Genomic DNA, 24143 nt, shown 5'->3' with positions numbered 1-24143 from the left:
TTTGTTTGATTGAATCCAGTGGTGCCACATACCCAGCCCTTTCTATCTTTTTATTTTGAGACAGGGTCTTGCTAAGTTACTGAGGCTGGCCTTGAATTTTTATCCTCCTGCCTCAGCCTCCTGAGTTGCTGGGATCATAGGCCTGTGCCACCATGCCCAGTCCTTTAGTACCTTTGAACGAGAATTTATTGGAAAGAGGGTCTTTGCAGATGTTACTTAGTGAAGGATGAGATGATGTCATCCACGTGGACCTGACATACAATGAGAAATGTCCTGGTAAGAGACAGAGGAGAAGCAGGTGTGGAGGAGGAGGCCAGGTGAAGACAGAACCAGAGACTGGAGAGCTGTAGTCACAAACTCAGGGCACCTGGAGCCACCAGAGATGCCAGGGACGGCCAGTGGGAGTGTGGCCCTGTTGACACCTTAATCATGGACTTCCGACTCCAGAAGAGTAAGAGAAGAGGTTTCTGTTTTAAATGAAACTACATGCACGCACGTACCCATGCATGCCCACACACGCACGCGCACGCACGCATGCACACACACGCATGCATGAACGCAGACACACAGATTTGTTATGCAGCAACGATACACGATTATGGAAGCTGAGAAATTCCAAGATCTGCTGTTGGCAAGCTGGGGACCCAGACGAGGCCACGGTGTAAACTCCAGTCCAAATTCTGGCTCATTATCCAACAAGAGACCGTGTGTCATTTTGAGTCCCAAGGCTGGAAAAAGCTGGTGTCCCAGTTCAAGTTGTCAGTCAAAATTTACCCCTTGCTAAGCCCTTTTGTTCAATTCATACCTTCAACTGGTTGGACAAAGCCCACCATATGAGAGAGGGACATTTATCTGCTTTACTCTGTCTACTGATTCAAATATCAGTGTCACCCAGAAACACCCTTGCAGCAGCCACATCCAGACATTTGATGGGTGAATGAAAACCCATCATCAACCCCAGGTCCCCAAGGGCTCTGGAGGCGGGCTCTGTGATCAACTTTCACCGACGCGGACTCTGAGTTGAGGTGTCACTGGCCCATGTCCCATGCACCTCACCTGGAGGGGGACACATGAGCCCCCGCTATATCCTTCAGGACACACCAGTTCATTAGATTCACCAAGCCCTGCCTGCAAAAGAATTTAATATGCCTTTTACAATGCATCAATTGCAAGTTAATTAACTGGCAATTGCACGTTATAGGTGGCATTAGAATTTATTAATAACATTGGAAATAAATCTCCCTGGAATTCAATTAATTGAAAATCTCATGAAATTCTCTTTTTATAATCCATAAAACAGGTCTGGGAGCGAGGTGTTCCAGAAACCTCGGGGCGCTGGAGTGGCAGGTGTGGGCTGGCGGGGGTGGGGGTGGTGGCGTCTGCTCCCACCCAGGCCAGTCTCAGATGCCTTCTACCCTGTCCACCACCTGGGTCACCGCCTCCGGGGTCTGGGAAGGGTGGCTCTCCGTGCCAAAGTCCTGCCTTGCGTGGATACTGATTTACTGCCGTAGGTCACTGCTCCGCCTCTGGTTCAGAGCTGGGTGCTGGGGATGCTCACAGGTGGGGAAGACCGAGCTTGTGGGCATCCTCAGCGGGGAACCTGGGGCTGGGGGACGCTGAGGGTGCCTTGCCTGCCCCGGGCTGGGGCCAGGCTGGGCCAGGCTGTTTTCACTGGGGCTGGAGAGTTGCCGCTCATGGGTCTTCGGGGTACCAAGGACAAGCTGGGAAGAGCCACCACCGAAGGCCAGCGTGGCCAGTGCCCTCCCTGCTGTGCTACCACATCCTGGCATGCGGCAGAGGCCACCCCCTGGATTTCAGCAGTGGCTGGAGGCTGACGGTGGAGGATGGGCAGGGTAGCTGGCTGCAGGTGGAGGAGCGCCTAGGGCACTCCTGCTGTGTGAGCGGGGAGCAGAGGCCCCAAGTCTGGGGATCAGCTGGGCAGGCAGGGTGAGGACAAGGGGGTCCCGGGCAAGAGCTCAGCCCCTGGCCAGGGCCTTGGGGACAGGGGGGACTACGCTGGGCTTCAGCTCAGGACCTGCGGGAGGGTCGTGCCAGCCCTGTCCCCAGCACACACGCTCACAGGCCCACAGAGAGAACTTGCCGTGGAACACAGATGCACGTTCACACGCACTCCGCACAGTCCCTGCACGCTGGCCCCTGCACAGCTGCGCACAGGCAGCAGGGCCCGAGCCACCGGAGCTGGAGAGGAGGCTCAGGGAGAGGCGGGATGTGCCCAGAGGGTGGCGGAGGGTGCAGAGTCCGGCAACCCAGGGAGGAGGAAGAAGCTGGGCTGGGCAGGGCGGGCGGTGGGGCCACCTGGCTGCGGGCCGTCTTAGCCCCTGGGAGGCCCGGGCAGGCCTGAGGCTGTGAGAGGTGGGCCCAGAGCTCCCCTGGGCTGGACTGGGCTGACCTGTCTCTCCTCTTCTCCGGGGACTGTAGGGAGATGGGCAGTTCCAACAGAGCAGGCTGCAGGGGCTCTGGGTCAATCGCTGGGCCCCTTAGACTGAGTTGAGAAGCCCAAGTGGGGCGGTCGTCAGGTGCACGCATGGGACAGAACCACAGACCAGAGGGGCCCAGCCCGTCTCCCTGGCCACAGGGTCAGAGGAGGGGGTGCTCCACGAGGTCTGGAGCTGGCCGTGAGCCCTGGGAGGCACCCTGCCCCTCCTCCACTGCAGGCCCCAGCACCTCCAGTGCCCGGAATCGGCACCACAGGCGGCACAGACCAGGCCCCGCAGTGAAAAAGCTCCTCAACTCCTCAGGCAGCCAGGAGGACGGCCCCAGGGCACAGGGGAGCCACAGCAGGTTCAGGGGCAAGGCAGGGGCACCATCAGGCTTGCGTTTCAGGATGATCTTTCTATAGACCGGATGAGGGTCAGACCGACCCTGCCTGGACCCTCGTGCCTCAGGAGTGGGTTCCCCTCCCTCCTGCATTTGGCATCCTTGGCGATTCCGCCTCTGATGGTATTCCATGTCCCGGGAGAATCCCCGCCTCTCCCTGCCCAGGTCCAGCCTGGCCTCCGCTCGCCTCGGCCTGTCCTGGCAGCCATCCATGGGACTCAGGTCAAGACGCCTCCACTGTTCCTCCCACTGCCCACTGGACTGTAATCCCCCAGCTCGGCTCCCCTGGTCTAAACCTGGCTTCACCGCCAACCTGCTGTGTGACCTGGGGCAAGCGGCTCAGCCTCTCTGGGGCTCTGCTGATCCATTCCACACCCAGGGAGGTAGCTGTGAAGTTGGAGGAGGTGGCACATGTGTGATTCACACCTCGACCAGCTCAGGTCCACCTCCCGGGGAGGCCCTCCCTCAGCCCTGGTCCTCAGGTACGGGATCTCCTCCAGTCCCACGGTCCTGCAACCTGGGCCCTCGGGCGCACCTTGGTCTCGACCTGTCCATCCCGCCAGCGGTGCTCCTGTTGGAGTATATCCCCTCCTGCTGCGGCTCTACCCATGGTGGCTCTGAGTTGGGCCTGAGCATCTGGATACCCACCCCGCCCGCTCTGGTGCCCACCAGGCCTGCCCTGGGCACAGGCATGGGTGTCCAGCTGGGACAGCTCTGCTGGCTCCATAACCTCCCAAGCCAGCCACCGCCTGGCCGGGGGCAGAGGCCATGGGGTGAGGTCTGCTCTGCAGACAGACCAGGCCATGCCGAGGGTGGGCACTTTGTGCTCTGGGCAGCCCAGGACAGCCTCGCTCCTGGGGTCCTCTCCTGCCACTGGGTCAGGGACAGCAAGTGCCCACTGGTCACGTTCTGTCATCATCCAGGACACAGGGGGGCACTTCACCTGGGCCATGACCACAGGCGTCCCCCAGCAACGGGGGGGTGCCAGGGCCAGTGCGGGCCAGCTCAGCGGCCTTTCCCTTGCGCCCGCCACCTCCCTGCTCTGCTGGGGCGGCTCCCCCGCCTGGCTGGCTCCTCTGGGCGCTGAGGCCCGTCTCCTCTCCAGCCTGTTCCCAGTGGCCCCGCAGGTTGCAGCCTCCTCCCGTGTCGGTGTGGCCACCCCTGGCCAGCGCCACTGTGCGTCCCTGCCCAGGACTCCGGCAGGGCCCACGCTGTCCTAGAAGTGGGCCTTCGGGGACGCCTCTCAGCACCCGCGGTGACCTGGCCGAGCTTCCAGCTGGGGCAGTCACTCTGTGCTGTGTGTGACGGGTCAGCATCCCCGCGTGGGGACAGTGTTCCTCTATGAAACATGGCGCCTTGTCCCAGCCAGGCCCTGGTCCGGGGGCTGGAGACAGAAGTGAGCCAGGCCTGACTCTGCCTGAGGGATGCGGAGCATCCATGGGAGAGGAGGTGTTCTGGGGGTGGTGTGGGAACCCAGGCCTGGGGCAGCTCCCAGGAACCCAGGTCCGCAGGGGAAGGGGCCATGCATGGCCAGGACCGCGAGAGGCAGGGGCTTTCACGTGGAGCCGCCCCGCCCGCCAGGAGGGCCTGCTGGGAGCCCTGGTGGCACTTCAGGTCCTCAGCTGCCCCAGGGCTCAGGGAAGGGACTCAGGCCTGATTCCAAATGGAACTTGCCATCAGGTGGCCTTTGGGACAATCTTGTGGGGCTGGAGGAGAGAATAGACCAGAGGGTCTTACAGGTCCTGCAGACCAGGCACCCCTCCTGGGGACCTGCTGGCCCAGGGTCCCCAAGGCTTGTCTGCTGGGAAAGCAGGCCTGCCGCCCTCGTCCCTGTAAAGATGGGGGACCGTGTGTCCCTTTGTCTCCCAAGTGCGACTCGGGCACTGTGACCGGCACACAGGCCACACACTCAGACCTTCCACTCGGGAAGACCCTTCCTGCATGACCCCAGTCAGTGTCCCCCGTCGAGCAAGACACCACCCTCCACTGGATCCCCCACCACCCCTGAGCTCCAGGGGTGCCTCTGGCTCGGGACGGTGGCACCAAAGTCAAGCATGTCCCCCCGGGTTCCTGGAGATGGCCCTGTTGCTGGATCACAAGCCCAGGCCTGGGCGTTTGTGTCTCCTGGTCACATCCAGAGGCCCTTGAGCATCCAGGTTTGTGCCCCTACTCTGGGACCCTCACACAAAGGCGCACCACCTACCCGCGCGTCTCTCTCCAGGGAAGGGTCCACCCCTGTTCACCGATGCGAGGCTTCGTAGACTCATTGTCTGTTTCTATTCTATCCTTTTTTCGTACCAGGGATTGAACCCCGGGGCGCTTCACCACTGGGCCTCGGCCCAGCCCTTTCCATTTGCTATTTTGAGACGGGGTCTCACTAAGTTGCTTAGGGCCTCACTCAATTGCTGAGACTGGCCTCAATCTTGCCATCCTCCCACCTTAGCCTCCCTAGTCACGGGTGGCTCGTGGTCTGTTTGGATGCCCCCTGAGCATCAGCTCCACCTGAGCCAGGAGTCTCTGGAGGCCCATCTGCTTTGCTCACTGAGGCTGCCCAGGGCCTGTCTCTACTAGAGAGACTGTCACGGGAAGGAAGGGAGGGGAGGGACGATTTCCTGACCCCTGTCCTGGGAGGAGGAGTAAAGTCGAGGGGGCCTTTCTTTGGTCGGAAGTTGCTGGCTGTGCTCCTGGCCGTCCCCTGCCCACCCTGGGCCTCCCTCCCATAGCTGAGAGAGCTGAACCAGCCAGCCCAGGGCACAGGAGGCAGGGTCCTCCTGGGTCCTGCCCAGGGAGAACATGCGGCTGACCCAGGCCTGGGCAGGAGGGGCGTGGGACAGGGTAGAGGCCCAGACCCTGGACCCCCACCTCCACATGAATTCTGGCAGCGTGGAGGGTGGGAGCCCCTGCCAGGGTCCCTCCTTCCCGGCCCCCAGGGCAGAGCTGGGCCTTCCCGCCTCGCGGCCTCGGGCTGCCCCGATGCTGGCGGAAGTCACTCCAGGGCTCCCTGGCGCCTGCTCAGGGGACACAGCCCAGCCCCCTCCACAGCCGCCTCCCCACGGACAGACCTCAGTGGGAGGGCAGCTTTATTGTCAGATAAGAGGACAGTGGTACAGGCCCCTGACCGCCCTCCATGAAGACAGGGAGTGGCCGGCAGGAGGCCAGATGTGCCTCAGAGGGGCCACAGGGTCCAGCAGGACCGGCCGCAGCCTCACACAAGCACTCGAGGGCGGGGGCCAGTCTCCCCTGCCGTGCGGACTCTGCCCAGGGTGGTGCCAGCACCGTCCACTCTCTGATTCCTCCTGCCGCTGAGCCCCAGGTCCTGGCCCAGCAAGAGAGGGACACCAGCGCCGGCCGGTCATGGGAGACGGGCCTGGAGAGCTGCTGTCTGGGCCACCTGGAGCCTGCCGGGACCCCGGAGGGGAGGGCCCCCGCCCAGCTGCCCTCTGTCCAGCTGGCCAAGGGGACGCGGGCTTGAGATGTCCTGCAGGAGCAGCAGACCCTGGAGACCCAGGGAGACGGGGCGGGCAGGGCTGCGTCCCACCCATGAGGATGTGAGGACGGTCTGTCCGCGCCCCCTCCTGGCTCAGGGCGGGGAGGGCCTGGGGGCAGACGGGCTGGGAGACCGGAGGCAGTGGGGCCAGGCCGGCAGAGGCTGCTCCTTGCCAGGCGCCCTCCTGCGCTGTCCCCAGGCCCATGTGACAGTTCACTGGGGTCTACCTGGCTTCTAGAGCTCCAGGCCAGGCATGCTGCCCCTCCCTGCCCGCCTGTGGAGCAGACCCCAACCCTGGGAAGGGGCCGTGGGCGCGGGCAGGGCCCCGGGTCTCCCGTGCTGTGAGGCCTGCCCGTCCCTCCCCTCTCTGGCTGGTCTCCCTGCAGCCCGGACTGCCTCAGGAGCCGGCCCGGCCTGACCCTCTGTCTGGATCTCTCTTGAAGCGGGAGGAGACTGCAGGGGACGTGGCTCCAGCAGAGAAGCCAGGGTCTGAGTCCTGTGCGGGCCACCTGACCCAGGAGCCCCGTGGGTCAGCTGGGGATGAAGAGCCTGGCTCCTGAGGGTCAGATGAGTGCCCGGGGACGCTCCCTGCCCAGGCCGGGCAGCAGGGCTCAGCGACGCACGCCCAGCCCGCCAGGCCCCTCTCCGCAGACAGTTGGGTGGGGAGGATGGGCAGTGTGTGGGTCCTCTGCAGATGCCCCTGGAGGCACCATCTGTCACTAAGGCCCCAGGGCCCCGGAAGCCAGTGCCCCTCACAATCGTCCATGCCCGACGCCCAGGCCCACGTGCGACATCCTCCGGAGCCAGCAGCAGCGCCGGCCCAGGGGGGGTCGGGCCAGGGCGGGCTCGTCCTGGAGGGCTGGGCGCCTACTTCCTGCCACTGGCCTGGGCAGTGCTCTTGTGTGCAGGGTCCGGGCCCAGCAGGGCAGCCAGGGCGCCCTCGGGGTGGGGGCCGCCCCGCTTCATCTTGAGGTTGGCTCTCAGGGCTGCGTCCTGGCTGGAGCCGCCCTCAGGGGAGGCCTGGGGATCTGCAAGGAGGGAGGGAGGGCGGGCTGGAGGCAGCCTTGGTGGCTCCGAGGCACAGCTGGGACAAGGGGACCCATCTGTCCATCTGGCCATCCATCCATCCATCCGCCCTCCCGCATGCAGAGCCGTGGGGTCTGAAGCCAGGGCCACCAGAGGCCTGAGGACAGCAGGCCGGGGTGGGGAGGCCAGACCGCTCACCGTGGATCCCGATCATGTGCTCCAGGATGAGGACCCGCTCGGCCAAGATCTTCAGGGCCTCCCGCAGCTGCTGCACCCCCTCGCCCTGCCGGGGGGACACTCAGGATCAGGGTCAGGGTCAGGGTCAGGCCCGTGCGGGCGGGAGCCAGGGCTGCCTGGACACAGTGGAGGTCCCTCCTGCCCCATCTGTCACCACCACTGCTGCAGTCAAGGGGTGCCCCACTGGGGGTCCCACCCTGGTTCACAGATGAAAATCCAAAGCCCAGAGAGTGCGGCCGGCATCCTGGGGTCACACAGCCTGGGCGTTCCTCCCCTCGGGCTCCTGCCAAGGGAGCCCACTTCCCAAGAGCCGCACTTCCAGAAAACCCCCTAAGGAGGCCGAGGCCCGAGCGCAGGGCAGGGCTGTGCAGGTGGGAGGGGCTTCCGGCCCCAGAGCACCAGCCACGGTGGTCCTGAGAGCAGGCCAGGTGGCCAGGCTGCAGGTGGCCAGCCAGGTCAGAAAAAGACCAGGGCAGCCCCCTTCTGCTGGCGGGAGGCAAAGGACCTCGTGGGTGGACAGGGCACTGTCTCACTGAGAGAGCGGTGTGCAGGCCACTGTCCCCACCAGCCCAGCCCTGGGTGGAGTTGTCCTGTGGGACGGAGCTGCCACCACATTCAGGCCGAAGCCAGACAGAGGGAGCCTGGGCTCATGCCTGGGTCATGGAGGGGGAGGCCTCCCGCCAGGGAACCAATCAGGGCAGCCGCTTGGGGATGGGGACGCCCAGGTCCCTGAGTCGGGGAAGGAGCACTGCGTGAGGAGCAGGGGTCTCCAGGACCCTCTGTCAGGGACCCAGCTAAGCCCCGTGTCCCTGAGCCCCCAGTTCTCATGAAATGGGGCAGGGGCGTCAACCTCCGCGGGTCCCGAGGCAAGCGGCTTGGGGACCTGGCCCTGCCCCTCAGCCTCCTGCTCTGCCTCCGGCTGCCTCTGTGCCTGCCTTGGCAGCTCCACTTCCTGTCCGCTCCCCTGGCTCTGGTCCCGCAAGGACCTCCTGAAGGCCCCAGCCTCGCCCACAGCTGCCTGCCTCTGCGGCTCAGGGCGCTGCGCAGCCAGGCCTCCACCCAGCCTCCACCCGGCATCCGCCTCCGCCTGCTCCGACCCTGGTTCCTTGAGCTCCAGGCCCAAACCCCCTCCTCCTGCATCTGCCCTGCCCACCTGGGCCCGTGGGCATCTCTGTTCAAAGGGGAGCCCTGTCCCTTTGGAGGGACTCAGCCCCCCTAGAATGGGTCCCACTCGGTGTCCCAGGTCCAGTCACCCCACAGTGGCAGCCCTGCCATCTGCATGCTGCCCGTGATCACAGCTGGCCAGGCCTGGGGGTGTGAGGACAGGTCCAGGGTCCCCCCCTCCCTGCGGTAGGGAGCCCGGCTGGCAGCCATCTTACCTCTGTGGCCGCCGCCTTCTCCCCTTCTTCTCCCTTCACACCAGGCTCAGCCTAGGAAGCAAGTCCCACGGTCACCGCCCAGGCCAGGAGCCCCGCTCCAGGTGGCCTCTCTCGGTCTGTGCCCAGCAGGGACAGGCCCCGCCCACCCGGCCCCAGGGACATTGGCTCTCCACTGGGCGCAGCCACACTTACAGATGGCCCCGCCACCACCTGCTCGCCAGCCAGGCCCTGCGGAAAATCAAACGTGTGCCTGAGGCCCGGGGAAGAGGCCGCAGAGGAAGCCAGGCCCGAGGCCTCTGGGCCCTGGAGCCCGTCCACAGCCGGGCCCTTGATCCTCTCACCTGCTGTGGGGACAGGGCAGCAGAGGGCCTGGCTCCTGACAGCCCCAGCTCCCCTGGGGCCCGTGGGAGCGACGGGCTGTCCCTCTGAGGCCTCCTCCTCCAGAGACTGTGGGCCCGCCCGCTGCTCCCGCCCAGCCAGAGACGACCACGTCCTTACCTGGGATCCAGGAGCTCCCGGGGGTCCTGGGGGGCCGAGCGGTCCTGGGGGCCCTATGGGTCGAGCGCTCATGAGGCTTCCCCCACCCCGCAGCCAGCCCGGCTCCGTCCACTCTCCTCTGCCCCCCCGCCCTCCCCGGCACAGGGCTCGGTGTGCGGTAAGTACTCAGGGTCCTTTGTCCACTGCACAGGGAGCTGGTGAAGGACAGCTGAGCCGCCCGGCTGCCCACATGCCCCCAGGGCCTCCGCTGCTCCTCCAGGGAACCCTGGGGTGCAGGCGTGCAGCTGGGTGGCAGGGCTGGGAGCGGTGGCCAGCCTGCCCGCCTCGTGCTGACCCCCAGGCAGTGCACATGGAGGGTGGGACCAGGCCGGAGCCTCTCCACTCCTGTGCCTCCGCCAGGCCAGCTCCCCAGGCCCCTGTGCTGCCCCCACGCACCCCTGGGCCTGGGCACCCGCACAGCCCGGAGCCCCTCCCTGCTGGACACACACCAGGGCAACCCAGGTGTCCAGCTCAGCAGGATCACTCGGGGCTGGTGTGTTGGGTCCCCCAGGGAGCTGCCCCCTACCCTCTGGCTGTGCGGCAGTCCCAGCCCAGGAGGGACTTCTAGACAGGCCTGTGTGGCCTCCAATGCACTCACCTGGGGGGCCGGGAGGTCCACGGGGCCCTGGGATGCCCGCCAGCACTGTGTCCACCACAGCAGGTGCCAGCTGGGAGTCTCCGTCTGGGGGACGAGCAGCGTGGGCGTGAGCATGGCAGAGCCCGCCATGCCCAGGGCTGGGCACGAGGGGAGGTGGGCTCCTCCTGCACCAGGCCCCACGGCAGCCCTGACACTGTTCCCCTGCTCAGAAGTGCCCGGGAGGCCGGCAATCAGGGGCAGGGAAGTCAGCGAGCCTTCCCATGAGGCACCCACTCCTTTTGGAACATTCTAGGCCCTCCGGACTCTGGGCCTGCCGCTTACTCCTCCAGGAAGCCCTCCTGCCCCCTGAGCTGCAGGGCCCTGGGCTGCCTGTCATCGAGGTCACATGCTGGGGTTCTAACTGTCTCCGGGGCCCTGCAGGAGGAGCCCCGCTGCACCCTGAGAGCCAGAGCCAGAGCCCAGGGCCCAGGGCCCAGAAGGCTGGGAGGCATCTGGCCGCCCTCCACACTGGCCACCGGGCCGAGCACTCCAGACATACTCCCTCCAAGAAGGCCACTTCCTTGGGACCCTGAGGGGCTCTGGGCTCAAGGGGTGACTTTGGGCCTGTGCCCAGGGCAGCCCTTGGCTGGCTCCTCGTGCCTTAGGGGTGCAGGCTGCTGACAGGTGGCCACTGCCCGCTCTTCTGGCCTGGGGCCATCCCTGGCCACTGCCCCAGGAAGGAAGCTGGTCTGTAGACAGCGGGGGCCGAGCTCTGGTGTGGCTCCACCGGAGGGGTGGCCATGCTTCTCTGCAGAGGGGATGCTGAGGCTGGGAGGGGGCAGTTCTGACCCAGGCCCGGGACAGACAAGGCCGGGCTGCCCCAGGGCACAGGAGCCAGGCAGGAGGGTGGCCCGGGGTTCTGGGGCAGCTGACCAAGAGGTGCCACCATGCCCATGGAAGCCACCGGCCACCCTCTCCTCCTCGGGTGTGAAGTCGTCCCACTGCCCCGGCTGAAGCCTGGTGCCAGGGCACTCAAGCCAAGAGGACACTCGACCTGGCACCAGGGCCTTCTGCTGGCCAGTCACTACGGCCTCACTGTCCCTTGGCCCAGAATCCTGGTGTCTCCCCTGCTCTGCCTGCCACCCATAGAAGCAGCTGGCTCTGCTCGTCTGGCGTCTGCCTTGCCCCTGCCCAGCCCCGGGGCCGAGGGTGTCTACTTTGTGCACACATAGTAGGTGCTCAGTGAACACTTGCCACATGACCCACAGCAAGGGCACTTGTGGGGATCTGGGCCAGGCACAGGCAGTGGTGACCAGCTGAGCCCTGTGGTAGGAATGGGCCACCTGGGGCCCAGAGCGAGGCTGGGGAGCAGCACCAGCCCCCAGGGGACACTCTGCCAGTGCCAGGCCGTGGTCCCCACGATCCCCTCACTGGCAGGATCTTGGCTTCCCTGGACCCTTCTGAGAAAGGCTGTCCCCCGCCCCAGGCAGCGCAGCGGCCCTGTCCACCCGGCCCTCGGCGAGGCACTCACTGTCCTTGTCTGTAGGCGGCTGCAGGGAGTACAGGACACCTTGGGGGCCACTTGGCGAGAGGCCCGGGCTTCCTGCTGGGCCCGGGGGTCCTGGGGGGCCGGGGCGCCCCATCTCTCCGGGAAGTCCGCGGGGCCCTGGCGGCCCCAAGAGCCCTGCAGTTGGGGAAGGAGTGGCCATGAGGCCGAGCCTGGTGCAGAGAGGGAACTGCGGCCCCGAGGGTACAGGCTGGCCGGGGACACGTGGAGGACGACTCCTCGATGTCAACTGGTCAGCTTCTCCTTCCCAGCCCGGGGCAGAGGGGACACAGGCAGCAGGCACAGAGGCGAGGGAGGCAGGGATGAGCTGAGGCTCCAGGCACCCTGCCGACCTCCAGGGAGCTGGGCTCTGGGTAAGGACAGCAGGAGGGGCTCCCGGCCTCCAGCACCACTGCCCGGGCTCGGGAGGAGACCGGCCTGGAGGTGGTTTCGGAGGCCGAGCGCAGCCCGGGGTCCTGGGGTGGCAGGGCAGGGAAGGAGGGGCCAGGCGCTCCTGGCAGCACATGAGAGGGGTCCTTACCCGGAGGCCCCACCGGGCCCGTCTCTCCTGCCTGGCCCCGGTCGCCTTTGGAGCCCGGGGGACCTGCAGGCCCCGGTGGGCCCGTCTGCCCCGGGGGTCCTAGGATAGAGGGAGACAGGGCCTGAGACCACTGGGCTGGGGCTCCATGCCTGCACCCTGCAGTGCAGGTCAGATGGTTCCCAGGAGCCCCGTGGGCCCCGTGGGCAGAGGCTGTGGCAGTTGACAAGCCACCGTCACACCTAGTCACAGTGGCGCTGGCCCCTTCTGCTGGGGTGAACGGAGGCTCAGAGCGGTGTGCTCAGGTCCGGCACTCCCGGTCCCCCCTCCTGTCCTGCTGTCTCCCTGCTCAAAGTCAAGTCCTGGGCTTGTGGACCCCAGGCCTGGGGGTGGACCCGAGCGGATGGAGACCCGCTCTGGGCCCCTCGTCCCTCCGGGCTTGCTGACGGGGTGAGGGATCTGCTCTGGCTCTGTGGCCTTCTGCTCCGGCTGCTCATGACTCTGGTCGGGAGGAAGGGCTTGGGTGGGGGCCGCTGGCTCCTGGGGAGCCCCACCTGCCTCCTTCTGCCCCCAGCTGGAGGGAGCCCAGGCGCCACTGTTTGTGGTGCGCGCACTCCACCTTGTGGCCATCTTGGGAACTGCACATTCCCTGGCGAGCAAGGTCCGCCCAGGAGCCGGTCCCCCCACAACCCCCACCTCGAGGGTTGGGGGCCTGGGTCCTCTGAGGGACGGAAGTCCCCTCCTCCTTGGTCCCAGAAGGAGATCGTGGGGCTAAGGGGGCCCATGTGAGATGCACCCCCATGGCAGACCTGAGCTTGCCCCTCCTCCCACCGCCTCTGGCCCTTTAGAAGAAAGCAGGACCCCTGCTCCTCCCCCACCCCAGGAAAGGTCACTGGAGGCCACCTTCTCCACTTTGCTGGGAATCTGCCCTCCTTTCCTGTCCCTCTCCTGAATCCACGGTCAGAATAAGTAGGCAGAGGCAGGACAGAGGCGGTGCAGGACAGGTGTGAGCCCGGAACTGAGTCTGGGGCTTGACTGGGAGAGAGGGAGCACGTGTGCTCCCCCCACGGGGGTCTGGTGGGTCTGAGCCGATCGCGGCAAAATGCTGGGTGACCCAAGGGGAGTTACCTAACTTCTTGGCCTCAGTTGTCTCCTCCGAAACTCCAGGATTCACAAACTCACAAGCTCTGTGTACAGATTAGCAAGGGTACCTTCGCTGCCCCAGGTGATATGAGATTACTTAGTCACTGGCACGGCACGTACCAGGACCAGTCACAGGGCCACCAGCCTTGCACCCCTGAGTTCAGCCACATTGACAGGTGCTGGCTCTACCCCCAGCAGAGTGCCCAGTACTGACTGGGCATTCAGCAACTGCACCTGTGACTGCTACGACAGATCTTGCTATTCTACAGCCCGAGGGGCCGAGCCCAGACCACAGGCGGGAATCTGCAGAGGGGACGTTTCTACTCTTGGCGAAACGGGATAGGGAGTCGGGTGGCAGAAGTCCTCCAGTTCTGGCTGAGAGGTCAGTGAGGACTCTGGGAATGCGGGCAGGGGCTCCCACAGAATGGAGCGAGGCGAGGACGGCTGGGCAGGGCTGGTGGCCCAGTGCTAAGGGCCAGGGCGGCTCTGAGGACAGTGGCTGGACTGGAGGGCTATAAGGAAGCGGGGAACCTGCGGCAAACCACGGGGCTCAGGCTGGGCCTCCGCAGCCGCCAGGGCCCCTCAGGGCCGAATCTTCTGCTTTTCAAAGACAAACTAGGAATCTTGATTTTCATGTAAAGTTCCCCAGTTTAAACATGACTTCAGCTTTTCCAAATGTCACCAGGCCCGTTTGGCGCAGAGGGCCTATCTGTGGAGGCCCCGGGAGGCCCTTCCTGGCCTCTGCAGAGGCCACACTCACCGGCAGGGCCCGTGGGCCTCCTCCTCCGGGGCCCCGGGTGGGCGAGGGGGATGGCGCCGGGGAGGAAGTCCTCGTTCCAGGGCGGCGGGGTGCTCTGGGGGGCTGGCAGGCCATTGTCCGTGCCCGCGGGCTGCTCTGCTGCCTCCAGCAGGAGAACCTGGGCCGCGGAAGGGCAGCGGGTCGGGCCCTGGCCTGGCCAGAGCCGGCCACGTGTGCAGGGTCTCGCCCAGGAGACCCGCCGCTGCCCTGTGCAGTGGGCTGATGTGACTCTGGGCGGGGCCACCCAGCCCTCTGCCCCTCCCTTCCTGCTGGGGAGACCCCGTGGCCACCCTGGACCCAGGTGCGGCAGGAGCCAGGACAGCTCCCCAGGGCCCTGCGCGCCTTCTGGGGGAGGGGCCACGCCCTCCCCTTCCCCGGCAGCTCCCTGGGGGCCGTGGATGAGCCTTCTGTCCCCATCACAGGGGATGACTGGCGGGCTGGACAACGGGCCAGAGGAGGGGAAGGGTCCCATCTCGGCTTGGTCTCCAGGACCTTCTCCAGGGAGACGCAGGTGGCTGTAGCTCCTCAGGGCGGGCCTAGAGCTCAGCCCTGTCCTCTCCCCCTGCAGCAGGAGCAAGTCCAGGACAGCAGTGACCTGGGCCTGGGCAGGGGCCAACGTCCCCTTAGGTGAAATCTCCTGGGAGCCTGGACTAAGGCCCCACCAGCCCCTGCTGCCCCCGAAGCAGCCAGCAGAGGGCGCCAGCGGCCAGCCTCCCAGAGTCCTGCACCGAGTCTGGTGGAGCCTGGGCAGAGCCGGCGCTGGGGCCCCAGAGGCAACAGCTCCTCACAGGACTCAGGCCTGGGCTGGCTGCGTCACAGCTGTGCAGTTGTGGGGTCCCTTGGAGCAGCCCCCTCAGCAGTTCAGCAACGGGGGCCCACGAGACAAGAAAGTTCACTGTGGCCACATCACGCATGAAGTGGAAACAGCTCAGAGAAGGCAAGTGACTTGCCCAAGGCCACACAGTGAAGGCTCAGGGACCCAGTCCCTCCCACGGCTGGGCCACAGCCTGGGCCAAGCTCCATGGAGTCGCCAAGCAGGGAGCAGCTTGCTGGGCTCAGGGTGGAGCCCGGGACCCCCCTGAAGCAGGAAGGGGCTCCAACTGCGGGGCACCCTTGGCCCATCAGCCAAGGCCAAGGTCAGGGCTTTGAGGAGGAGCCCGGCAAGCAGCAGGAAGGTGGCGGCTGAGGGGCAGGCGTGGAGGACCCAGCAGAGGTGTGGGGGCGGGATGGGAAGGCCGCCCGGAGCCCTGGGCAGCGGGCTGGAGGGCGGGTGAGGCTCCCCCCTGGCTGACCCTGCTGCGGGGGCCAGCAGGGCTGCCACTCAGCAGACGGTGCAGGGGACACGCACAGTGGGCTGAGTGGCAGCGTCCTGGGGGACCTCAAGACGGGCACATTTAACCTGAGGCTTGGTGCCCAGTGGAGCCACCTGAGGGGGACAAGGACGAAGGGCAGGGGAGGGAGGCGCCCGGGGAGGCCCTGGGAGCGGTGCCTGCCCTGGGGTCCTCCTGCAGCTCCAGCCGCTCCCCAGCTCCTCCCCCACCCCACGACCAGCAGAGCCACAGACCCGGGCAGGGGAGTCCTGGCCACGGGAGGCCCAAGTCCAGGGCCCCTGGCCGGGCGGTGGCCACCCTGCTGGAGAAACAGATCCCACCCTGCCTTGGCACCAGCGCCCCAGGGTGGGCAGCAGCGGGTGTGGGGACTCAGCCCCGCCCGGGGGGCGGAGACCCTGATGATGTCACCGCGGCCTCGTTGGCTGGCCAGGCCACCGCCCGCTTGCAGCAGAGACTCCTGCCACCCCCACGGGAAGTCCCCTCGGGCTCCCTCCCACTGCCTGTGGTCCATGAAGTCAGGTCCGTGGACTGTGGCCAGCAGCAGAGGACAGGAGGCGCTGCAGGGACCAGAGGGGCCAGAGGGTGGCAGGGATGAAGGAGACGCGTCCCTGATGGCTGCCTGGCCCCAACTGCCCCTCCCTCCCTTGCTCCAGAACCTCCTGTGAACCTAGACCCATGATTGGCCTAGCCAGTTCTGACCAGCCCTTTCTGCCCGGCCAGGTACTCAGTTTCCCAGTTCCCAGCCCGGCGCTGGCCCGTGGAACAAAACGAGTCTTTGGGGTGCTCTGCCTCACTGTCTACTTCCTGCCTTTTAACATCGAACACAGTGTGAGGACGTGATGCCTTGAGCTGCAGCAGCCACTTTGTAAACTAGGGGACACCAAATGTGAGGACAAAATCCAATTCACTGAGGAAGTGCGGGTGGGGCGGAGGCCATGAAGAGCCTGGTTTTTGAGCCACTGAACCAGCCCCAGGCCCACCGGCTCTGGGCTTCCCGTGGAACAAATGTCCTCATGCCATAAGCTACTGTTGGCTGTTCTCTGTCCCGTGTGTCCACATGACACACCCAAAGACATGTCTAATCTGGAGCAGAAGCTTGGGTGGCTTTCTTAGGACAGCCGCTTGACTCTGAACTTCTGACTCCCCATCTGGAGTTGTCCTTCCTGGCCGCTGCCCAGGACTGGCCTTCACCTGCCCAGAGGGAGGCGAGACAGCCCTCCCAGGGAGTCCAGGCGACGGTCGGTCGGGAGGAGGACGGCTGCTGACTGGCTCCTCTCCCTGGCCCACCTCCCTGGCTTCCCACTCAAGAGCTTCCCACTCTGGACCTGCCTCCCAGGTCCTGGGGGGCAGGGAGGTGGCCCCCAGCTCCGTGCACCTGGAGTGGACAGGGACGCAGAGTGTGGGGCTGCCAAGGCGAGGTCTGCTGGGAGTGGAGGCTGGGACCTGCCTCCTCCTCCCGCCAGCCACCCCCTCTCCCGTCACGGAGCCGCCCCGCCCAGGGGCACTGGGGCCTGAGGCAGGGGTGCCAGGACTGGGAGGGCCAGGGAGGAAGCTGGCGGCGGGGGACAGGGGTGCGGGCCGGGCTGGGGCCACCAGTCCTCCCAACTGCGACTCCCAACACCGGAGCGCCGGGCCAGACCGCTGAGGATCTGGTGCTGGAAAGTGCCCTTCAGGCCGCCACCTGTCCTGGGGCCTGGAGCCCCTGCCCCAGGGCCACTGGCCCCCAGGAGGCCAGTTGATCCCCCCAGGCGGCTCTGGGACAGGAGGAGGACACAGGAGGCCACCAGGGCCCCGGGGCCTCTGTGTCATGCTGGACAGCGTCCCCCACGGTGCACGTGCTCCCACCCACAGTGGCCAGCCGACCCCCAGTCCCACCGCCGTCACCCCAGGCCCTGCCGGCCGGCCCATCCACCCAGCTGGCTCCTGGGCTGTGTCCTGCCCAGCTTTACGGTTCCGGCTCGGCCACCGGACCACGGCCCTCGGCAGTTCCCTCTGCTCCAAGGAGGTTCCACGAGGATCCGGAGGGGCCTCAGCCCTGTCCCCCGGGCCTGTCCTCTTCAGGTCCCTCTAGCTAATCACCAGGGAAGGTGCTGCTGGTCTGCCCCGGGGACCCCCTGGCCACACGCTGTGGCTTCTGGCTGCAGCGCCTGGGACTCTGTCCAGCACCCTCTGTGGCCACAGGAAACACACTCAGCAGGTGGGCAGGGGGTGGGGCAGGCCAGAGGGACAAGGGAGGCCGCCTGGCCTTGACCTCCCTGGTGGGCGGCCCCAATGCCTGGCTGAGCGGCAGGTGGCCAGCAGGTGACCTGCGGTGTCCTGAGCCCACCTCCCCTTCCCCCTCCTCACCCAGCCCTGCCACAGCCTCTCCCAAAGCTCTGGCTCTCCATGGAGTCCCTCTGCTCCTGGGGGACCCACCCAGGACCTGCTCTTGTCCCCGGATGCCCCACTGACAGCCGGCAGCTCTGCCAGCTCCTGGGTGCCCAGCCCCACGCCAGGCGGTGGGCAGAGGGAGGAGCTGGAGTGGGGATCGCAGCCCTGGAGAGACAGTCACGCCCCCTCCCCCGCTGACCTCTGGGGGTCCAGCTCCAGCGGCCCAGGGTCCTGGGGGCTCCGTGCCACCCTGTCCTGCTGACAGCCAGGCCAGCCTGCTGCCTGGGACCTCAGGTCCCTTGCTCCCTGCTCCCAGGAGGTGCGTCCAGCACAAGCAGGCCACTGGGGCCAGCAGGCCGCAGCAGCACCCAGAGGCTAGGTCCCTGGGGCTGGGGTTCCCCGCACCCCGGCAGTGCCCAACGTCGCGGCACCCCCGCCGCCCCCTGCGCCCAGGCCCCCCGCCTCTCTGACCTTGGCCTCCAGCGTGGTCAGCCGCTCGCTCATGTCGCTCAGTCGAGTGCAGTTCATGCATTCTGAAAGGGAGGGGGACGGAGGTGAGGTGAGCCTGGGCCTGGGGAGGGGCAGCTGCGTGGCCTCTGCCCTCGGCAGGAGAGCACCGTGACTTCGCCTACAGACTCCTGCTCAGCCTCCAGCGCCTTCTCGAGGCCCGTCCTCCCTGCCACCCGCCAGGCTTCTGAGCCTCCTTTTTAAGCCTCCGCAGCTCATGGTGCCATCTGTTTATTCAGCAGAGTGTCTGCTCGGGCCAGGCACCCAGCAGCCCAGGGACTGCCACTGGCTGCGGATGCCCTGGGGTGGGGGTCTCTGGCCTCAGTTTCTGTCACACAGCAGGACTAAAACAATATCTGATAATGGGCGGAGAGGGTGACAGGGGAGGAGCTGAGCAGGCGCTAGGCGACCAGAATAGACCCACCTGGGAACATCACGGGGAGAGGGGACTCGAGCCAGCATGGGTGGGGACCGTCAGGGAGGACACCCTGGAGGCAGCAGCCCCTGAGGAGAGGCCTGAGGGCTACAGAGCAGGTGGTCAGGTGCAGTGAGGCCCCAAGGGAGCAGCACAGCCCTGGGGCCCTCACCACGGTCCAGGAGACGGTGAGCTGGGTTGGAAGGTTTGGGCAGGTGAAGGTCAAGGTCAGGCGTGTCTGAAAGCTTACTCTGCAGCCCTGTGCTCACTGGGATGCCAGCTGGGACGGCCAGTCCGGAGAGCGGGCTTGGCGACCCCAGGCGCACAGCTTTCTGGGCTGTGTCCCCGGCCCAGAGCCCCCTAATGCGGACATAGATGGCTCACAGCTGTGCCGGGACGTCTATGGCTCGGGAAGTTGGGCCTGGCCTCAAGTCCCCTCCTCCCTCCGCACAGCTCAAAGCCTGACGCTGTGGGAGCCCCTTCTGCCTGGACAGACCCAGACACACGCGAGGCCTTTGGTGAGACAGTAGCTCCCATGTGGCCTGTGGGGGCCACAGACACAGGTTGCTTGGACTCCTGCTGCCACCGTGCCCAGGACTCGGAGATGACCCCTGCTTGTGACCTGCTAACTTCCTCACTCTGAAATGGACCCCACCAGGGGTTCAGATGGGTGGTTTAGACTGCATCCTCCTGGGGTGTCCAGCTGGGCGTCCAGCTGCGGGGCAGGAGGGATGACCTCTGCCTGCGTCTCCCCGGCCCTATCTGGTCTCCTGGAAACAGCCTTGAGAGCCCCAGGGGTCCCAGGCCCCTGCCTCTGCTCTTATCTGCGCCAAAATAGTGGTTCCTAAGCATTTTATGGGAACAAAACTCTCTCCCCCTCCATAAAACCTTGTCAGCAACCCGATACGTAAGACAGATTAAAGACCGAGGTATAAACACTGAACACAGAAACGACTAGAAGAATGTATACAGTTGTCTGATGCTGGGCTGGGACCAGGCAGGACTTTATAAAGGGCCTGCAGTGGAGGGCGGGGGGTGGTTTTCTGGTTAAACATGGTGGATTGAACACACATGTTGCCCTCCAGTCCTTCTGGGACTGGGAGGCAAAGAAATCAGAAGTATAAAATCCACCCAGCAAAGAGAAAGGCAGCAGCAAAAGTACCACCAGAGACAGGCGCCATGGCCCACGCCTGTGATCCCAGGGCTTGGGGAGGCTGAGGCAGGAGGACTGGAAGTTCAAGGCTAGCCTCAGCAACTTATAGAGGCCCCAAGCAACTCAGGGAGACCCTGTCTCTCATAAAATAGGAAAAAGGGCTGGGGATGCGGCTCAGTGGTTAAGTGCCCCTGGGTTCAATCCTCAGTAACAAAAAGAAAAAATAATTTTTAAATATTTTTCTAGATGGAGTGCACCAGGCACCCAGCCCCAGGCTAGCAAAACTGAGGGAGGCTGGGAGGTCGGAGCCATTGGGCTCTCCTGAAGCTGGGGAAGCCCTAGGCAGAGGGGAGAGGTCCTCTCAAGGGATGGGGACCCACTCCAGAGGAAAGGCCCAGAGACACTGACATTCAGGGAGAACTCTGACAGAAGAGCTGAATCCCAAGAGACAGCCTCCCCAGGCCACGGTCAACAGGGCCCTGCCACATTCAGTGTGGCCCTTTCACATTCCTGCAGCCAACCAGCTATAAGAAGCCCTGATGAGTCAGGCGCGGTAGCCTGTCATCCCAGGCACTCTGGATGCTGAGGCAGGAGGATCACAAGTTTGAAGGCTAGTCTGGGCAACTTAGCAAGACTCTGTCTCAAAATTTTAAAAAGGCAGGGGGTTGAACTGGGGAGGCAGCTAAGTGGTAGGGCAACCCTGGGTTCAAACCTCAATGATGGAAAAAATAAAAACAAAAGACCCTTAAAGGGGACAGGCGGGATCAAAAGGAGCAGGGTCCCCTTGGCCCGCCCACCCATTCATGATGCACCTACCCTATGCCCCCACCCCAACCACCCTGGAGGTCCCATGGATGTTCAAGGAGCCCTCTGGGGCCCTGTGTCAGCACCCATGGGTGACAGGTCAGCAGGGACAGGGAGCCTGCTCAGGGGCTGTCTCTTGGGGAATGGAGGTTCACGACCTCCCCCACCCCAGCAGCCTTGTCCTCTGGGCTGCCTGGGTGAGGCTGGAAAGCAGCTCTGCAGTTGGGCCTCAGCCGGCCCTGCCCACACCCCTGGGGACCAGCAGGAGGAGGCAGAGGCGCAGTGGACGTGGGAGGTGGACGCTGGAACCCCCGGGCGGGTCCATCCAGGGCACTGGGCAAACCGCACATTCCTGAGGCCTTCAGGGGCTGTTTCCAGGGTCTAAGGCAACAAATAGGACCCCCGGCAGGGGGCGGGTCAGTGGAGGGAGGGAAGCGGTGGGCTCTTTCTGGAAAGCGTGCTGGGCGGGGGCCCAGTTTACTCTGGCTCCAGGCACCCTGCTTGGCAGGTGAGGAGCAGCTGGCTGTCAGCGGGTAGGGAGGGTCCAGTGCCCCAGCCTCGGCAAGGCCCGGGAGGCCACAGCCCGGCAGGCGCCCCAGATCTGCGAGGTTCACGGCTCCCCTGGCACTGTCACGGACAGGCAGTTAAAGCGTGTTTGTTTTAACTTTCGCTAATTAGTCACTGGAGCTGTGGAAACGTGGAAAGAGTGCAGGTGGGGCCAACCCCGCCCCCTGGCTCTGTGGCCAGGCCCTGGCAGCCCTGCGCAGGCCTCAGTTTCCCGTGACGTGGGCTCTTACTTGCTGGGATTCTGAGGGTTCCCATGTTCCCCACCGCAGCTTCCAGAGCATAGCTCCCCGGGCACCTGGCTGGACAGTGCGCTTCCTGGTGCCTAGAAGGCACCCAGAGACCGTGAGGGCGGGGGCTTTGCCAACTGTGTACATGGGAAGTGTTAATGGCAGACCAGCGTGTGTGTGTGTGTGTGTGTGTGTGTGTGTGTGTGTGTGTGTGTGACAGAGACAGGCAGAGAGAGAGAGGGAGAGAGAGGGGCATGGTCAGTGGAAAGGGAGCCACTGACTTGCTTGTGGCTTGAGAAGCCCCCGCCCCAGGCCAGGCCTCTGTTTCCCCATCTGTAAAAGGGTCTGCACTGGACCAGCTCCAAGGCCTCTGGCCCTGGGATTCTGTGCCCCTGCCACCTGATTCCAGGGCCTCCTCCTCTCACCTCCAGACTCTGCCCACCCACTGCAGGACTGTGGCCCAGGTCCTCCTGCTCTTCGCCTCCAACCTGCTGCCGGCCATGCTGGCTCTGCTCCTGGAACTCAGGACCTGCCTCCTGCGTGGGGCTGGGCTCCTGGGGCTGGGCTCCTGGTCCTGGGCCCCCAGAGAGGCTCTGGCTGCTGCAGGGAACCAGGGCTGCCTGGGCCACGGGGTCTCCAGGGCCGGGGACCCTGATGGGCGGCCAGGGTGCACTGAGGTTTTGTCCCCAGAGGCCAGTTCTCTCTGTGAGAGGTCTCTGATTTGGGTCTGCAGGCATGGGGGCGCATGCAGAGTGGTGTCACCAGCAGGTCACCCCAAACTGGGTCCAGCTAGAGGAGATCCTTAAAACTGGGGAGACCCGCGGCTTTACCGGGAGGAAAAAAATGCCCCAAGGAGGCCAGTGGGGGCAATGCTGCGGGGTGGGCACAGGGGCAGGCCCGTTGGGTTGGCCCCGAGGGCTCACAGTGACCTTGGGAACAGGGAAGTCCAAAGGACAGAAGGCAGAAAGGAGCTAGGTTGGTCCCAGACTGTGTAAGCCAGGCCACACGGGGGCAGCCTCGGGCCGCGCAGTCGGTGCCCCCTGCCTCCTCCCAGGGCCTCGGAAGGTCACCGGGGCTTTCCTCCGCCCGTCAGACTTCGGGCATCTGACCCCCTGCTGCAAGCGCTGAGCAGCTCCCACGGCCCTCTGGGAAAAGTCCTTGCTGCCCTGCTATCTACCACCACCGCCCCAACCCAGGTCACAGGCGTGGCAGGAAAGCGTCTCCCTCCGCTGAGGCACACCCACTCCCTTTGGGCCACACCCCTCCAAGTCTACCACGACCCTTCCCATTGGGCCACACCCCTGTACCACGACCCTTCCCATTGGATCACATTCCTCCACCTATACTACGACCCTTCCCATTGGGCCACATTCCTCCAACTATACTAGGACCCTTCCCATTGGGCCGCACCCCGCTGGCTGGGCCACGCCCCTCTCGTCCAGGCCAGACTTCACCAGCCTGGCCACACCACCGGAGCCTCACGCATCTCCAAGCCTTGGGGAACGCAGATCCTTCTTCAGGACGGTCCTATTCCCTGCCTCCTATTTTGTCTCATAGCTCATCCTCATCCTTCAAACACAGCTCTGGCCTAGTCAGAAAGATGCTATGGCAAACAGGAGGGTGGCGCGGGCCACCATGGCCATCTCCGAGGAGAATGGCTGGACCCCATTATAACACTCCAGGGAGAGGGGGAAGCGGCAGAGCAGGGCGTTAGGGCTGCGTCGCCTGCAGGGGAGGAGTGAGGGGAGAAAGCCTCCCTGTGCTTTGGCCACCTAACTCGAATGTGAATTAAGTGGCGCTGTAATTACTCAGCAGTGGTCCCCAGCACCTTTGCTCCAAGGGCTCCCAGAGAGTCTGCCATAGGGTCACGACCATAGGATTCCTCTCTGGGGAAACCGAGTGGCCCAAGAGAGAAGATCTAGAGATGCCCTGACTTTGGCCCAAAGCCCCTGCAAGGAAGCCCATGAGAAGACAAACCGGACATGCCCAGGGAGTTCAGGCCCCAGTGACTTCCACAAGCGCAGACAGGCTCTCTAACCTGGGAGACGAGGACCAGAATAACCGAGGACAACCCAGGGCAAAGGCAGACTCAGGACAGATGTTGAGAGGATAGAAGAAAACTGAAAAACAAATGAACTGAAAAACAAACAAACAAAAAACTAAACAAAAACCACAACTGTATTTGGTTGTGAGAAATATGAGAAGATGCTGCATCCCTGGAACAAGAAGAACTGTTTGGAAAGAACCCTCAAAATCCAAATGTGAACTTTCAGGGAGAAAAAAAAAAAGCTGATATAAAAATCAGTATAAGAATTAGGACATAAGAAAAATTTCTACAAAATTGAAAAAAAGATGTGAAAAGTGGAGAGAAAAAAAATAAGAAAATTAGAGGAATAATGAAGGAGGTCAACATCTGACATTTGGAGGTTCAAGAAAAAGAAGCCAGAAAAAAAAAAAATGGAGGAAAGAGAAGTTTCAAATAAATCAGAAAGGTCACCTAAAAGGAAGGATATACATTTGCAAATTCAAATTTCAGAATTCCAGAGATAAGGAGAAAACCCTGAACTCTTCCAGAGATAAAGCAAGGCCTAGGGAAAGTGTCAGGAATCAGTGTGGCTCTGGACTTTTGTAAGTAACAGTGGAAGACGGAAGATAGAGGCAC

At 64.2% G+C, this 24143-nt stretch overlaps 1 protein-coding gene across 2 annotated transcripts in view; it reads right to left on the bottom strand.

Moving 5' to 3' along the window:
- Nucleotides 1-5917: 5917 nt before the first annotated feature.
- COL26A1 (collagen type XXVI alpha 1 chain) overlaps nucleotides 5918-24143 on the bottom strand; it is a 144423-nt gene continuing 126197 nt past the window's right edge. For both annotated transcript variants that reach the window (XM_079121823.1, XM_079121822.1), the window contains exons 4-13: nucleotides 18280-18341; nucleotides 14069-14225; nucleotides 12169-12267; nucleotides 11613-11765; nucleotides 10103-10186; nucleotides 9466-9518; nucleotides 9160-9195; nucleotides 8968-9018; nucleotides 7550-7634; nucleotides 5918-7353 (exon numbers count right to left, since the gene is read on the bottom strand). In XM_079121823.1, the coding sequence (XP_078977949.1) occupies nucleotides 7193-7353; nucleotides 7550-7634; nucleotides 8968-9018; nucleotides 9160-9195; nucleotides 9466-9518; nucleotides 10103-10186; nucleotides 11613-11765; nucleotides 12169-12267; nucleotides 14069-14225; nucleotides 18280-18341 (941 nt within the window). In that variant the 3' untranslated portion in view covers nucleotides 5918-7192. The remainder of the gene's footprint in view (nucleotides 7354-7549; nucleotides 7635-8967; nucleotides 9019-9159; nucleotides 9196-9465; nucleotides 9519-10102; nucleotides 10187-11612; nucleotides 11766-12168; nucleotides 12268-14068; nucleotides 14226-18279; nucleotides 18342-24143) is intronic.

Source organism: Sciurus vulgaris (genome assembly GCF_902686455.1).
Source record: "Sciurus vulgaris genome assembly, chromosome: 18".
Classification (NCBI taxonomy): domain Eukaryota; kingdom Metazoa; phylum Chordata; class Mammalia; order Rodentia; family Sciuridae; genus Sciurus; species Sciurus vulgaris.
Note: the sequence above shows the minus strand (reverse complement) of the source record. Positions and strands in the feature narration are given on the sequence as shown.